Source organism: Saccopteryx bilineata, chromosome 4 (genome assembly GCF_036850765.1).
Source record: "Saccopteryx bilineata isolate mSacBil1 chromosome 4, mSacBil1_pri_phased_curated, whole genome shotgun sequence".
In the NCBI taxonomy this organism is placed as follows: Eukaryota; Metazoa; Chordata; class Mammalia; order Chiroptera; family Emballonuridae; genus Saccopteryx; species Saccopteryx bilineata.
The window spans coordinates 290,376,242-290,393,324 of NC_089493.1; the positions used below are offsets into that span (position 1 = coordinate 290,376,242).

The 17,083-nt window shown below is 52.4% G+C and overlaps 1 protein-coding gene across 6 annotated transcripts in view; it reads left to right on the forward strand.

The window, feature by feature from the left end:
* Positions 1-17,083, forward strand: part of KATNIP (katanin interacting protein) — a 190,532-nt gene that overhangs the window by 10,227 nt on the left and 163,222 nt on the right. For 4 of the 6 annotated variants that reach the window (XM_066275494.1, XM_066275495.1, XM_066275497.1 and 1 more), the window contains exon 2: positions 13,051-13,106. The exons of the other annotated variants lie outside the window; for them this stretch is intronic. In XM_066275494.1, coding sequence (XP_066131591.1) covers positions 13,051-13,106 — 56 coding nt within the window. The remainder of the gene's footprint in view (positions 1-13,050; positions 13,107-17,083) is intronic. 6 annotated transcript variants of the gene reach the window in all.

The following is a 17,083-nucleotide window of genomic DNA, read 5'->3' on the forward strand; positions in this document are numbered from 1 at the left end:
CCCCTGCCTGCATCTGAAATTTTAACCCCCGCCCAAGGCACCTTGGAAAGGTGGCCATCTCCTGAGCGCACCATTCTCTTTCCCACCTCCCTGCCTTGCCCGTGCTGTGTTCCCTGCCACCTGTGCCCTTCTTTCGAGTCACCTCCACGCTGTAGATTACAGTGACTGACATCACAGACAGCACTAACTCCTCCCACACGGCAGGGACGCGTAGCTGCTCAGGTGTCGTGCTATCGCCGGTGGTGGGCTCCATGCCTTTCTTCTTCATTGATGGCAGAGACCCATTCTTGATCTTTTGTATGCCCAACACTTGGCCCAGTGAGTGGTCCAGGGAGATGTCAGTGAGTGCTTGCTGGGTTGACCTTGTAATCAGGAAGGAGATAAACCAGTTTGTCCCTTAGTGAATTGTTGGCAGGAGTCCTTAAAGCAGACAGAGAGCCTGACCTGTGGTGGCGCAGTGGATAAAGTGTTGACCTGGAATGCTGAGGTCGCCGGTTCGAAACCTGCACTTGTCTGGTGAAGGCACATATGGGAGTTGATGCTTCCTGCTCCTCCCCCCTTTCTCTCTCTCTCTCTCTCCTCTCTAAAATGAATAATAATAAAAAAAAGGCCCTGGCTGGTTGGCTCAGTGGTAGAGCGTTGGCCTGGCATGCGGGGGACCTGGGTTCGATTCCCGGCCAGGGCACATAGGAGAGGTGCCTATTTGCTTCTCCACCCCCCCTCCTTCCTCTCTGTCTCTCTCTTCCCCTCCCGCAGCCAAGGCTCCATTGGAGCAGAGATGGTCCGGGCGCTGGGGATGGCTCCTTGGCCTCTGCCCCAGGCGCTGGAGTGGCTCCGGTTGCAGCAGAGCGCCTCCCGGGAGGGGCAGAGCATCACCCCCTGGTGGGCGTGCGGGGTGGATCCCGGCCGGGCGCATGCGGGAGTCTGTCTGACTGTCTCTCCCCGTTTCCAGCTTCAGAAAAATACAAAAAAAAAAAAAAAATTAAAAAAAAAAAAAAGCAGACAGAGAAGAGGCCCTTGCAGCCAAGCCTCCCGGCCAAAGTTCCAGACACCTGGAGCTGCGCTGGTGGACACGTACGGCTCCCTCAGGCAGTGACCTTCGGAGCAGTGCAGTCTGGTCCTCCACACGCCCTGCCCTAGCTGCCTCTCCTGCATCCCACAGCCTCTGGGTTCTGTTCTCCCTCCAGTCAGTGACAGTCCTGTTCTGCCCCCACTTCCTGTCGCGGGGAAGTCCCTGTCCCTCGCACTTCGCAACTCAATGCTACCTTGACCATCCTGAGCGGTGGATTCTCTTGAGACAGCCCCTGACTGACATGTCCTCTGAGGACAGCAAAGTTCTGGGTGAATGTAACACCTGGCAGGAAGCTGGAGAAGCACAGATGTCTGGTGCCCCGCGCGCACCACCACACTTCTCTGAAGTGTAAGTGACGGTGCGTTTCGGTGTGTGTGTGTGTGTGTGTGTGTGTGTCCTCTCTAAGGAGTCCCACGCTAATTAGGTACATTTTATGAACCCACCTGAGATCACAGAAAGCTGGAGCTGGAAGGGACTTGACATCTAGTCCAGGATCCCATTTTGGTGACGGACGTATTTATTTCAGAACTTTGGGGACACATGCAGGGGTCACAGTTGAGAGGCCTGCAGGGAACGGGCAGGTCATAGAAATGACGGCGGCAGGCGGGCTTGACTTCATCGTGCAGCCTTTTGCCGCATTCTTTCAACACCTAAGTGCACTTTGCATACCTGGGAGTAGTCTTCATTTTTGTAAAGAAATGTGTCGTCTACTCATTTCTCGAAATGTGTCTTTCTTCAGCTCTCCGTCATCTATGAAACAGAGATGATAACTATGTCCTCCTCCAGGGTTGTTGGAATCGGCGGGAAGGCCGGGCGCGCGGGCGGAGCACGTGTCCGCGTTAGCTGCGGGAGGATGATGTTGGTGCGGGTGTCGGTACCCGCTTTGCTGGAAACGTGGACACGAGCCGTCACTTTCACCTACATTTTAGGGGAAGAAAACCCTCTCAGACCTGCTGATAAATGGCAACTTGGACTTGACCTGAGTGGCAGGGTGACAACCTGTGGGGTGGAGCCAGAGGGCACCGTGCCATCTGGCAGGTCCTTGTCCTCCGCTCCTGACAACTGTTGCCAGGCAGGAATGTAGGCTTTGTGTTGCCAGATCTTTTAATTTTTTTTTTTTAACAGATTCTAGAACTCAGGATTTTTAAACGTGAACTCTCCCAAGATTTAAATGTTGGCCGAAAAATAAAAATTGCTTTAACGTTATGGAGACCAGACAAATGTCTGTGGGCTGGGCTCAGCCTGTAGATCTAATCTAGTCGCTGTTGTTGATCGGATACCGAGGCCCAGCCCTGGGGAACGACGTGCCCCTGAGGGTGGCCCAGGAGCGGGAGGAGAGGCCCAGGGTCATTCAGTCCGGTGGGCTCCCCCACCCCCAGGGCCTTCCTCCTAATGAGCCCACTCCTCGGGAAGCTCTGCAACTTGCTTCCTTTGAGATGGAGATTTCATTGTGAGCTGCCGACTAGAACCATGACTAACCAGGACAGAGGATCGGATTCATTTATTCTCCGTCTCTCCCTGTGCTCACTGTCCCTCGGGGCCACATTCTGGAGAGCAGCGGGACACACAGAGCTGGCTGAATGAAACTGAGGGCGTTAGGGTTCTGAGGACTCCTCTTACCCCGTCTGGCTTCCGGGGAGTTAGTTACTTCCTCTCTCAGAGGCTAGACTTCTAAATTATAAAACAGAGATGAATAGTAGGACCTTCCCACAGGGCTAAGAATCAAGTAAATTCATCCCTCTCAAGAACCTAAAATGGTGCCTGGCACTTGCTGGGCTCTCAGGAAAAAAATAGCTCTCACGAGAAAACACACACCTCTTCCCTCTGGACTCCAGGGGAATCTCACGCACCATTTCTTTTGTTTTCCGACGTTTGGCAGATCATTTTTTGTGTGTGTGCGGGGTGCGGAATACAAACACTCAGAAGACACTTGGATTTGGATACACACATACACCCCTACATAGTGGGGCAGAAGTAGGTTTACAGTTGTTTGTGTGGAAATAATACAATAGTTAAAGAACGATGATACAAGAATAAACTGTTTTACGTACTCAAAACTGTAAGCCTGCTTTTGCCACACCCTGTGTTTTCACAAATGCAATGTCCTCATTTGCATTCTGTGGAGGGCTGGGAAGGGAGGATGGGGCTGGGGTGGGGTGTGGGCTGGGAATGGGTTTGGGACCTTGTATGGTAGAAACAGAAGTAGACCAGAGTCCATTTATGCCTAGAAGCACGTTGTCACATAGAGCACTGATTAGATGACAGGAGTGTGGCATTTACTTAATTTCACATAAAAAAAAAAATCAATGTTTTTCAATGATCTCCAATGGAGCATTAACCTCACTTTGTCGTATTTCACGCCACCATCCCGAAAGGAGCAGGGGGAGAAGGTGAAGTCTTCCTAGGAGTCCCCGGAGTCAGCGTGCCTCCTGTCCATTCCGACCTTGTCCCTTCAGAAAGTCGGTCATTCCCTCCGTTATCGATTCCAGAAAGGCCTGATGTCTGCTCCATTCTGGACACTGTTCCAGGTGTGGGAAGTTCAGTGACAAGCAAGCCAGACGCTGGCCTCGCGATTTCACAACGCTGAAACGTAGTGGAGGAGACAGACCACAGATATATCACCAAGAAAGAGATCAGATCAGAGCTGTGCAGAGAAGATTAAGGTAGGGAGGATGGGGCACCAGGCCACTCTGTGGTCAGTCCCTTCCGGCTGAGATCTGATTGATGCGAAGACCCAGAGGCTGAGGGCCGAGGCCTCAGGCAGGAAGGAATCCTATGTCCAAGGAGCAGGAGGATTTGGGAGGGGGAGCTGCAGGGCCGCTGGGGTGTGAGCGCACTGAAGGAGGGACAGAGGGAGACACTGCAGCACCAAGCAGACAGGCGACGCAGGCTTGTTTTTAGATGGTTTCTGTGGGATCAGTCCAGCCATAGCGGAAGCAAGGGACTACAGGTGGCTAGCGCAGCAGATACCGGGGCTCTCCGAGGGACGAGGGAGAGGGGTGGACAGGTGTGGGTGCCAGGCTGCAGCGGGACTTGCTGAGATCCAGAGAGCCAGCTGTTTCTGGGGGAGGGAACTACTGAGTGCTAAGTGCCTACTACGCACAGGGCGCTATTCTAAGTGTTTCACATGAACGTTCTTAACCAAAACAGTGGACTGTGATGGGATGAGGACAGTTAGGATTCCCAAACAGGTCACGAGGGGCTGAACCAGACAAGCCGACCCCACAGCCCACCCTCTTTCCACTGCACAGTGTCACCCCCAGGCCCCCATCTAGAGGCCGGCCAGAGAATGCATGGCCAAGCAGTTCTCAACCGAGCAAAGGCACAGATTATCAGTCTGCCGGTTATAAAGAACCATTGCCAGCTGCCAGCTGTTGTTTAAGTTTGGAAAGGACAAGAGGATCTTAGCCTGACTTGTTTATCTCAGGTACTTTGGCAGCACAGCGGGCCCTGGGAATTGGAGTTAGCACAGAAAATGCAAAGGAAGAGTGACAGCGTTATTGTTTCAGGCTTTCAGAAGACGGGGTGTAAGTAAAGGCCCAGAGCCGGCCTGGGGGCGGGCCGGGGAATGAAGAGGAGAACGGGTCTCACAGCCAGTGTTTACCCGGCTTTACCACTGCCGCGCTCTTTGTCTAATAGATTTCTGTTATTATGATGAGATTCCCTTAAAGAGATCCCCGCGCCAATAGAAGCGTCCATGGCATCCAGACAGATGGGAGGCGCCGTGATTTTTCGGTCTTCTGCCCAGTAACCTCTTAGGTTAGAAAGTAGAGGCCTGTTTGGTTGGGGTTGTACAGAGCTTAAAAATTTTTTTTAATTACTTGTCAGCGTTTAAAAATGAGAAACTGGCCCTGGCCGGTTGGCTTAGTGGTAGAGCGTCGGCCTGGCGTGCAGAAGTCCCGGGTTCGATTCCCGGCCAGGGCACACAGGAGAAGCGCTCATCTGCTTCTCCACCCCTCCCCCTCTCCTTCCTCTCTGTCTCTCTCTTCCCCTCCCGCAGCCAGGGCTCCATTGGAGCAAGGATGGCCCGGGGGCGCTGAGGATGGCTCCTTGGCCTCTGCCCCAGGCACTAGAGTGGCTCTGGTCCCTACAAAGCGACGCCCCAGAGGGGCAGAGCATCGCCCCCTGGTGGGCAGAGCGTCGCCCCCTGGTGGGCGAGCCAGGTGGATCCCGGTAGGGCGCATGCCGGAGTCTGTCTGGCTGTCTCTCCCCGATTCCAGCTTCAGAAAAATACAGAAGAGGAAAATAAAAAAAAAATAAATAAATAAAAATGAGAAACTTTCTCATAAAACTGGACTTCTGGAAAGTATAATCCCACAAAACCGAGCCCACATTCCTGCAGGGACACCTGCAGCTGAAGGCACAGGGTGACTCTCTGTCAGGCTGGGCAGCTGCTCTCCAGGCTGCCCCGTCCACGCACTCCGCCACACTTGTCTCTGCAAAGGCTGAAGGCTGGAGTCAGGATCAAGGTTCAGGAAGCTGGGTTGGGGCTGCAGGCGTGCGGGGTGGGGGTAGCAATGGAGCGGAGCCGGGCGCTCCCATCCCTGGGACCGAGGAAGGCTGTGCGGGCAGCCAGGTGGGCAGCAGGGCGGAGGCAACGCCGGCTTAGCAGGTGGACGGACTCATTGCTAACCCACGTTCTTCCTCCTTGCTCTGTCCTCTCCCACGGGTTCCTTTGCTTCTCTGAGCCAGGTGGCTTTGCTGTTGCACGTGCTCAGAGGGCCAGAGCCAGAGCCCTTTGCTGGGGCGGAACTCCTGGTGGGCGGTGCTCAGGAGCGCTGGGAAAGCGTGATTTCAGACAGCCATGACCACAGGTCTCAATTTGCCTTTCCTTTTTCTTTTTCATGTCTCATCCCATCTAGCCATTTCATAAAAACTTTACCCTCAACTACGCGAGCAGGTCACCAATAGCCTGTTGGCTTAGCTAAGAAATTGTTGTTTCCAGAAACCATTTTGTCATTTCATTCTTAGCTCCCGTGCATTACGGATGGATCTCTTAAAAGAACGCCTTCTTCGTGCTCTGAAAATACTGTGTTCTCTTTCCCGCAAGCTCCGGGTGCCCGGGTTCATGGCGGCCCCTTCACCTGCGCGGACCACCCCCCTCAGACCCCAGAAGGGAAGGTCCACAGCATTTCGCATTGTATCATATCTTTTAGAAACTTGAATTAGCCTTTTGGACATTTAATAGTGTAAGTTTATTTTAGTTTCTTGAATAGAATATAGATCCAAACAAACTATTCAAAAATAAAAACGATACAAAGATGATACATTGAGAAGTCACATTTGTGCAGGTGTTTGCAGGGGGTTCAGGGAATCAGAAAAGCCGATGTTAATACCCATTCTTATTTCCCCTCTTTCTTAGAGAAAAATTGCTACATATACTTTCTAGCCCTTGATTTTTTTTCACTTAGTATATGGCCATCTGTAAGATAATAATGAGCTTGCCTATTCTTTCTGCTAACTTCATAGTATTCCATTCCATTGTGTGGATTCACCATACTTACTGAGCCAGTCCGTACTCTCAGATTTATGGGTTATTTCTAATATTTGCTACTGTAAATTATGATACAGTCAACACGTGACTACCTTGTGCGTGCATTTGTTTCCTGTTTGGGGAGGGGAGATTCCTAGAAGTGATATTGCTAGCTCAAAGGGAAAAGCATTTTCATATTTTTTTCTTTACAGTGACAGAGAGAGAGTCAGAGAGAGGGATAGATAGGGACAGACAGGAACGGAGAGATGAGAAGCATCAATCATCAGTTTTTCATTGTTCATTGATTGCTTTCTCATATGTACCTTGACCGCGGGCCTTCAGCAGAGCGAGTAACCCCTTGCTCGAGCCAGTGACCTTGGGTCCAAGCTAGTGAGCTTTTTTTTTTTTTTTTTTACAGAGACAGAGAGTGAGTCAGAGAGAGAGATAGACAAGGACAGACAGACAGGAACGGAGAGAGATGAGAAGCATCAATCATTAGTTTTTCATTGCACAGTGCAACAGCTTAGTTGCTCATTGATTGCTTTCTCATATGTGCCTTGACCGCGAGCCTTCAGCAGACCGAGTAGCCCCTTGCTGGAGCCAGCAACCTTGGGTTCAAGCTGGTGGTCTTTTGCTTAACCAGATGAGCTCAACCCCGAGGTCGCCGCGCTCAAGCTGGTGACCTCGGGGTCTCGAACCTGGGTCCTCCGCATCCCAGTCCGACGCTCTGTCCACTGCGCCACCGCCTGGTCAGGCTAGTGAGCATTTTTTATTTTGCTCAAGCCAGATGAGCCCGTGCTCAAGCTGGCAGCCTCAGGGTCTTGAACCTGGGTCGTCAGCATCCCAGTCCAACGCTCTATCCACTGCACCACTGCCTGGTCAGGGAGCATTTGCATTTTTAAGGAAATTGCCAAAACACCCTCCAAAAGAGCTGTGCCATTTTCTACTCCTCCCAGCAATGCTCAAATGCGCCCGCCTGCTTCTCTGCTCTTGCCAACAGAACAGTGTTAAACCTTTGAATTTTTGCCAATCAGATAGGTGAGAGAAAGCGGCATCTCAGTGGAGCATCTGTCATTTAAAGTAAATGACATAGATATATGAAGTGAGGGCAATGTGAGCCCTCATATTTGGACAACAGAAGAAATGATCTAATAGAAGCACCATCAGCCCAGTGGGGAGAAACAAATTCTTTGTTCAAAACCCCTCTGTAATGGGGAGGTCCCTGCAGGGACGTCTTTGCCTGTAGGGTTTTCACTGACTCACCTTTTTTCTCCAAAGCCCAAACCTGCCAACCAAGGCCGAGCATTTCACCTGAGTAGGTGGGGGGTGAGCTTTGACTGCCTCGTTTGCCTTTCCACGGTTGGCATTTTATGGCATTTCTCTGGCTACCAGGAGCTCCAGCTTCCTTTACCCTTGAGGAATCATTTTCTTCTAATCCCCTTATTAATTGCTTTGGGAGACCAAAGTACATTAAAAGGCTGTGTGACAGAAACAATTCCTTATGTCAGACTCCCTCCCCAGCACATTGTGACCTTCTTGTACTCGTCTTTATTTTATTTATTTATTTATTTATTTATTTTTTTCTTTTTCTGAAGCTGGAAACGGGGAGAGACAGACAGACTCCCGCATGCGCCCTACCGGGATCCACCCAGCATGCCCACCAGGGGCGATGCTCTGCCCACCAGGGGGCGATGCTCTGCCCCTCCCGGGTGTCACTCTGCCGTGACCAGAGCCACTCCAGCGCCTGGGGCAGAGGCCAAGGAGCCATCCCCAGCGCCCGGGCCATCCTTGCTCCAATGGAGCCTCTGCTGCGGGAGGGGAAGAGAGAGACAGAGAGGAAGGAGGGGGTTGGGGGTGGAGAAGCAAATGGGCGCTTCTCCTGTGTGCCCTGGCCGGGAATCGAACCCGGATCCCCCGCACGCCAGGCTGACGCTCTACCCCTGAGCCAACCAGCCAGGGCCTTGTACTCGTCTTTAAAGAGCTGAGGACTGAGAGGTAGGGTGCTTAGCGGATAGGTGTGTGGGCCCTGGAGCCAGACTGCCCAGATTCAAATCAAGGCTCCTTTACTCACCAGCTCCGTGGTACCGGGCAAGTGTCCGAGCCTCTCTGGGGCTCAGTGCCCCCCTCTGGCAAGAGGGATAATGGTAGCACCTACTTCATAGGGTAGCTGTCAAGAGTGAATGAGTTGAGCCTGACCAGGGGGTGGCGCAGTGAATAGAGTGTAGGACTGGGATGTGGAGGACCCAGGTTTGAGACCTCGAGGTCATCAGCTTGAGCACGGGTTCATCTAGTTTGAGCAAAGCTCACCAGCTTGAGCCCAAGGTCGCTGGCTTGAGCAAGGGGTCACTCGGTCTGCAGTAGCCCCACGGTCAAGGCACATATGAGAAAGCAATCAATGAACAACTAAGATGCCACTACGAAGAATTGATGCCTCTCATTTCTCTCCCTTCCTGTCTGTCTGTTCCTATCTATCCCTCTCTCTGACTCTCTCTCTGTCTCTGTCAAAAAAAAAAAAAAAAGTGAACGCGTTGGTTTATGTTCTTAGCCTGGAGCTCAGTGCAGGGCACACAGCAAACCCTGATTATTAAGGTGAGCTCACACGGTCGTGGTGACGGTGATCTGGTGGTCTTGGTGATGACAGTGAGGATGCTGGCGCTCATGCTGAGGATGTGATAGTGACAATGGTGATCAGGAGCATGCGGGGCCCTGCCGTTACCAGGCGGCATTCCGGCGACACTGAGCAGGCGGCTCGATCCCTCACCCCCAGTGTTTTCATCCCCTCATTGGTTTGGAGCAGTGGAAATAATAGTGTCCATCTAAGACAAGAGTCAGAGAACTGCAGCCTGTGGGCTAAATCTAGCCTGCTGTCTGTTTCTGTGAATAAAGATTTATTGGAACACACAGCCGCACCCATTGGTTTGCACAGTGTCGATGGCCGCTTTCACACTGCAGTGGTGGAGCTGAGTAGTAAAAAATATTTACTGTCTGGCTCTTTATGGAAAAAGGTTATTGACCCGGGCTCTAGCGGAGTGGTGGTGAGGGTAGGGAATGCAGCCCGTGTGTGGCGCTGGTGCGTAGCAGGCGTCCAGGACGGCGGAGCTGCGGCCACAGCGTTGAGCTTGCGTGAACTCCATGCCCTGCTCTTGTCCCCAGCCCGCCGCTCGCCTCCAACCCCCAGAGGAAAGGGAGAGAGTAATTACAGTATGACTAGTTTAATTAGAAATGCCATCAAGTGATACTGTGCATATGCATTTCATCATGTATCATACATTTCCATATGCATCAAATATTACACGTGCGTGGTCGTCGGCAGCTATGGAAGCCTGTGTCCTGGAGACGGGTGGTTCACGCCTCCTGCTCAGGGGTAATTCGGAGGCTGAGTTTCCCTTGCCTGATGACTTCAGAAGCTACCATCCAAGGAAGCTATGACTCCCCTCTAAATGGTAGTGATGAATATTATTATTTGCCTCCAGAGCAAAGTAGAACTGCATGTCAGAGTTTTCCTACCACTGAGCATAAATCCTAAGTGCGGATAAAAATCTCAAATCGTAAGTGGGAGGATGGTATTATCATTAACAAAATTCAGGGTATTCACTCCTTTTTATCTTTTCCCTAGGCACACATCTGCTTTATAGAGTGAGGTACACAGGTATCATGTACATTTGGCCTTATTTACTGTTTCATGGCTGAATCTGGTGGGTCACCTTGCAAAATGCAGAGGAACATCCCCTTAATGTTGCAAGTAGTATACATGTTAATGTTACTTCCGCCCCCCCACCCCGCAAAGTGTTGTGAGGATAAAACGGCACACAGGCAGGAAGATACTCAGAGAAGCTGAGGGCGGCAGACAAGGCGTGGTGCCCTCCATCCTTGTCGAGCGAGTGACCTGGAGGAGAGAAAGGCTCTGTGGTGTGAGGACAGGGGCATTAGATAACAAATGCATGTACTTAGAGTAAATTATCTTCATTGGAAAATAAGCAAATTATTTTCCAACTTAATGAATAAAGAAGCTTCTAATTAACTCCAGTGGAGAGATTTGCTTTCATATTTCAGTGGTTAAGCTCTGTGTTTTTGTATTAATATTTTGTTTTTATGGCCCACCTTAGTGTTATTTTTTTTGTTTGTTTTTTGTTTTTTACTGTTTCTTATTGGTATAACAGAATTTTATAGATGAAAAGCAAACCTGGAGGTGATTCAGCCAAACTTTTTTTTTTTAAAGAAGAAAATATGGCTCCTAGAGGTCCTGGTGGAGCCGGCGACTTACCCAGGGTGCCCTAACTGGTTAGCTGTCCACTGGGCCAGATTCCCGGCGTGTCCAGCCAGCACAGGAAGGACCTCAGCTAGTGCTCACCGAGCCTAACTCTGCTTCCCTCCTGCTTCCTGCCCTTTCTCTGGGGCCCGCTCGGCCCTCCTGACACCGTACTGGCTCAGAACTACTTCCGCTGCCAAAAACATCCTGTCTGTCCCCTGGCCTCCAGCCCACTCTGTCTTGTTCCAGCTCCAGGCCCGTCTGCTAGCTCCCGGCTCTGTGTCACGTGGCCTGTGCTACCTGGTGTGTCCCCCCACTGACAGCCTGAGGAAGGGTGGACAAGGGTTTGTGGGAGCTGGCCACCTGACCCTGGCTCCTGCACCAGAGCCTCAGGGGTAGGAGGTCAGGCTGAAATTGGCCCAGTGACTCAGATCACATGATCCCTTTATCCTGGGCTGTTTCCTAAAAAATAAAGGTACAGTAGTTCTCATATAGCCCCTGTCCCCACACGCATACACCCTCTCCAACTACCGACATCCTGCACTGCAATGGTACGTTTTCTGGGGCTATTTCTCATCCCTGAATCCTGGGGTTTTGTCTTAAGGCCAAAAAAAAAACCACACAAAAAAAACAGTACATAAATAAAAAAAGTAAGGGAGGAGAGAGGGAGAGAGAACGAAAAAGGAAGGAAGAAAGAACACACACATGCACCGAATAGTCCGAGTGGGTCTGTGGAACACAAGGGCAGGCCTGTGGTCAGTTTCAGACAAGTCCATTCTGTCCTGGCATTCTCTGTTAGTCTGTCCCCAGGCAGGTGGCTGGCTGGTCACAGCATCAAAGCTCATTCACGCAGGTAATCCTGCTCTGGGCCTCTTAACCTCTCTGTCTCTCAGAACCAATTCCAAATTCTTGCGGCGAGGATTCTGACCGGCTGCAGCTGGGTCCGGGGTCCCACCCTGGGGCTGGGGAGGAGAGGGTCCGGGGTCCCACCCTGGGTCTGGGGAGGAGAGGGTCCAGGGCCCCACCCTGGGGCTGGGGAGGAGAGGGTCCGGGGTCCCACCCCGGGGCTGGGGAGGAGAGGAAGAGAGACGGGGGCCACTCAGGGTGTCGTCAGGGCTGCGCAGATAACGCGAGAGGTGCTACCATCCCATGATACTGTATAATCTTTGGTCTCCTCCGAAGCCTCTATGTGTCTCTTTTCTAAATCCTTGAATATATTGGCCCCAAAGTTGGGCCAAAGGTTCCTCTTTGGGCATTTGCTCTTCCCTTATTCCCTTCCATCTTCTTAGAAAGAGCAAAATCCCTTGACCTCTGCTTCCTGCCAGCTGTGAGCCCTACCCCCATGGTGCCCCCGCACGTGTGGACCCCCTGGAAGTGACCATGCCGAAAGACGGACGGATGTCTTCCTCTGAGACTCGGCCCCACCTCTTGCCTCTCCATCACCCATCACTCAGCTGCTTGCCCCTGCCTTCTGAGTGCTCTTGGCTAATGGGACGTGAGGTTGTGGCATTCTCATAAATAGCCACTTGAGAGTGAAGCTGGACAATTTGGGAGACACCTTGACAATGCGCAGTCGCTATCATTTTCTATTTTAGAACCGAGGCAATCCATTAATTTTCTGTCAAGGAAACTTTTATAATGGACGCTTCCATGAGAGTTCTGAAAACTGCATTTAGAACAGCATATACAAACGTTCTAGTGGCGATCTGTTGAATTTATGCATGCCTTCAAATGTTAGTCTTCTAGTTTTCTGAGCAAAATAACACTTTTCTCTGAAATGGCCCATTATGTGAAAGGCGGGTGATTCCCACTAATTCACATTTGTACTGTCACCTATGGGTGTGAGTTTGGGGATCTGGTGCAGCACTTTGGGGTGCAATCAATCATCAGAGGTTATGTGTATGCACACAGTGAAGTCATTTTATATAATCCAAACGATTTAATAAAAATGCAATTCGACTGGGAAAACTAGAGTCCACTGGCTCTTGTAGAGTGCAGGTAATGTTCTAGATTAAAGAGCTGTGGCTTTGATCATTATAGTCAAATATTATGAGTGTATGAATTACCATTTCCTTGCTGTTGTTTTATTGCAAGAGTATACCATTTTCCCATTATAATAATAGGCTGCGTTTTCTTAAAATCGCTTGATTATGATTGGTCCCGTTGATCCAGTTTGCAAATAAAAAGCTTTGGTGGTGATAAACTAGCTGTTCTAAAACAGCCTTCATTTCTGGTTCTGCTTTCGAACTGCTACAGGTCAGACTCTGCGAAAGGCTGAGAGAAGCCGATCCTGCTCACGGGAGAAAAAGGAGGTAAATGTGTCGCTGGCAAGGGCTGGTGGGAGGCGGCTATTTGAAGGGACCGGGGTGGGGGGCAGGCTGGGGATTGAGCATTCCTGGATCGCCTTCTCTCTGAGTCCCACTCTTGAATCCTGATTAAATGATAGTTGGCAACCGGAGTTATCAACCAGTGTCACTTGCAGCAATAATCTCTTGCTGAAATGTATCAGTTAGCTTTGTCTGTGTAACAAATCACCCCACGTTTTACTGACTTAAAACAACTATGCATTTAGTTCACAGTTCTGTGGGTCTGCAATTTGGGCTAGGCTTACCTGGGCAGTTCTACTGACGGGCCAGCCTCTGCTGACCTCAGCTGGGCTCACTTATGCATTTGTAACTAACAGCTGTCACCCAGGGACTGACTGAGTATCAGGGTGCTTTACTTCTCCAATGTTCTCTCTTCCTCCAGCAAGTTAGTCATAAGGAGGTCCAAGGCTTCAAAAGTCTGAAAGTAGAAACCGCAGGACCTCTGAGTCCTAGGGTCAGGACTGGCATAGTGTGACTTTTGCCACTTTCTATTTTTCAAAGTAAGGAACAGGTGAGCCCAGATTCGAGGGGTTGGGAAATAGGTCTCACTTCTTGATGGGAAATCTATGAAATATTGTGGCCATGCTTGAAACCACCTGCTCTGTGCCAGGCAGGGCTGGGACAAAGGCATGGGTGAGACAGTTCTTTTATTTTATTTCTTTGCATGAAAGAGAGAGAGAGAAAGAGAAAGGGAAGAAGGGAGAGAGATGAGAAGCATCAACTCATAGTTGCAGCACTTCAGTTGTTCATTGATTGCGTCTCATACATGCCTTGACCTGGGGGCTCCAGCCAAGCCAGTGACCCTTTGCTCAAGTCAGCGACCTTGGGCTTCAAGCCAACGACCTTGGGCTTCAAACCAGCAACCTTTGATTATGGAATTATGTCTGATGATTCCATGCTCAAGCTGGTGATCCCGGATGAGCCTTCTCTCAAGCCGGCAACCTCGGGGTTTTGAACCTGGCCACCACCGGTTAGGCGAGACAGTTCTTGATCTTAGGGAGTACACAGTAGAGTTGGAAGGGAAGTGTAACAGATCATTACCACACAGGGTGAGAAAGTGCTGATTTAGTGAGAGGACAAGCTGGTGTGTAGGCTGTCTCCTAAAGGGGTAGGAGTTTTCCAGGTCAAGTGGCGGGCACGGTCAGAGTCACAGAGACAGGAGACCGTGGAGCCTGAGATGGAGAGTGGCGCGGGGGCCCCCAGGTTGCCGCAGGGAGGCCTGGAGCTCGTGGGAGTTTACATTTGAGTCTTATTTAGTGTCAGAGGGCGCAGGGCCATGAAGGCGTACAGCTCATCATAAATATCGAGCAGTCCTGAAATTCACCAGTGCTTGTATCCTAACATTCCTGACTGTAGAGTGACCCACTTCTAATGAGGAAAGGGGATTTCTGCAGCTCTGCCGAGGCCAGGGTCCCAATAATGACCACCAGGCTCGTCTCTGTCTGGGCTCTGCTTCCTCTGTGGCGGTCTCCCGCGCAGCGGGCTCCGAGGAGGCCTGCAGGGTTTGGACTGCGAAGAGCCCCTGGTTACTCTGCTGTGACTTTCATCCCCTCCCCGTCTCTTTCCTCAGCTGCAGCCAAAACAGCCAGTGTGGGTTTTCTTACTCAATTAACCTGCCTGGCACGCGGCTGGGAGGTAGCTGGGGCGCTTGCTGCTGCCGCGAGGGTCTAAGTGTCAGCCCCAGTGGGCAGTCTGGGGGCTGAGCAAGGGTGCTCTCTCCTGCTCCTTCCTGGTAGGGAGATGGTTCTGGAAGCAGGCGCAGGTGTGCCGTCTCCTGCAGAGTCCTAGAGCCCTGGGCGCTGGGAGGGGGCCAGAACTGGAGTGATCCCAGGCTGCAGGCAGCTGCCCTCTCTCTGTGAGGGGAACAGGGGTGAGGGGAGGGGGCCAGAACGGGAGTGATCCCAGGCTGCAGGCAGCTGCTCTCTCTCTGCGAGGGGAACAGGGGTGAGGGGAGGGGGCCAGAACGGGAGTGATCCCAGGCTGCAGGCCGCTGCTCCCTCTCTGCGAGGGGAACAGGGGTGAGGGGAGGGGGCCAGAACGGGAGTGATCCCAGGCTGCAGGCCGCTGCTCCCTCTCTCTGCGACAGGAACAGGGGTGAGGAGGGGGCCAGAACGGGAGTGATCCCAGGCTGCAGGCTGCTGCTCCCTCTCTGCGAGGGGAACAGGGGTGAGGGGAGGGGGCCAGAACGGGAGTGATCCCAGGCTGCAGGCTGCTGCTCCCTCTCTCTGCGAGGGGAACAGGGGTGAGGGGAGGGGGGCCAGAACGGGAGTGATCCCAGGCTGCAGGCCGCTGCTCCCTCTCTCTGCGACAGGAACAGGGGTGAGGGGAGGGGGCCAGAACGGGAGTGATCCCAGGCTGCAGGCTGCTGCTCCCTCTCTGCGAGGGGAACAGGGGTGAGGGGAGGGGGCCAGAACGGGAGTGATCCCAGGCTGCAGGCCGCTGCTCCCTCTCTCTGCAACAGGAACAGGGGTGAGGGGAGGGGGCCAGAACGGGAGTGATCCCAGGCTGCAGGCAGCTGCCTTCTCTCTGCGAGGGGAACAGGGGTGAGGGGAGGGGGCCAGAACGGGAGTGATCCCAGGCTGCAGGCAGCTGCCCTCTCTCTGCGACTGAACAGGGGTGAGGGGAGGGGGCCAGAACGGGAGTGATCCCAGGCTGCAGGCCGCTGCTCTCTCTCTGCAAGGGGAACAGGGGTGAGGAGGGGGCCAGAACTGGAGTGATCCCAGGCTGCAGGCCGCTGCTCCCTCTCTGCGAGGGGAACAGGGGTGAGGGGAGGGGCCAGAACGGGAGTGATCCCAGGCTGCAGGCCGCTGCTCTCTCTCTGCGAGGGGAACAGGGGTGAGGGCAGGGGGCCAGAACGGGAGTGATCCCAGGCTGCAGGCAGCTGCCCTCTCTCTGCGACGGGAACAGGGGTGAGGGGAGAGAGCCAGAACGGGAGTGATCCCAGGCTGCAGGCAGCTGCTCTCTCTCTGCGACGGGAACAGGGGTGAGGACCAGCCCGCCTAAGCCAGGAATTAATCTTTTAAACCTAACCAAGATCTTAGGTTACGGAATAACAGCAACCCACGTGTCCACATTGAGAAGTTAGCTGGGAAACCAGGAAGCAGGGCGGCAGGCAACGGGGCAACTAATGGAAATCTCCTTTCCCTCCCCCACCCCCTCCTTGACCACAGGACTCACCCCGTCATGTCAGTGAAATGTCCAAGAGCATTTCAGACCACACTCCTCTTCTGAAAAGTGGCTTGAAGTGAGAGGAAGCAGAAAATGGGGTTGTTTATCACAATATCCAGCTTCAACCCTGAGAGATATTTGAGATGGTTCAGGCTCTCTAAGAAAGAGGGTGCCAACTCTCTTAACTGGGCTTTTGCTCGGTTAGAAATACAAGAGAAAAAAATGGATAAGCTGCCAGGGTGTTCATCCTGCCATGTTGTAGCATGCCTTTTCCATCCACCTCTTTCTGCATCCCTCCCCGCCCCCCGGGGAAATCTACCCTCCCGGCCGCTCTGTGCCTCACCCAGACGCCAGGTAGAGATCAGGCCGTGTCCCCACGAATGGCAAGAAGAAGACATACTGCTTAGAACAAGCAGATGGGGACACACGTGTCCCCACTGTGTTCCTTGGGCCATGAGGTTACACGGGCCAGCTCCCATGTCGGCCAGTGACCATGTGGTTCCCATCGTGGGTGGGGAGTGGGTACGTCTCTGAGTGGTCGTGGGCCAACACGGCAGAGGATGGGCAGCTGTTCTCATGAGCGTGCCAGTCCCAATTCAGCCCAGCGGTGTGTTTTATGGGGCTCGTACTCTACTACAATGCTTTAGAATTAGACATCCACATTTAAAAATTGGAGATCTCACATAAAAATGCAGCCTTTGGCTTCTTTGGAAACATGGAGAATGACAGCAGGTCATTTGTTCTTTAAGGCAACA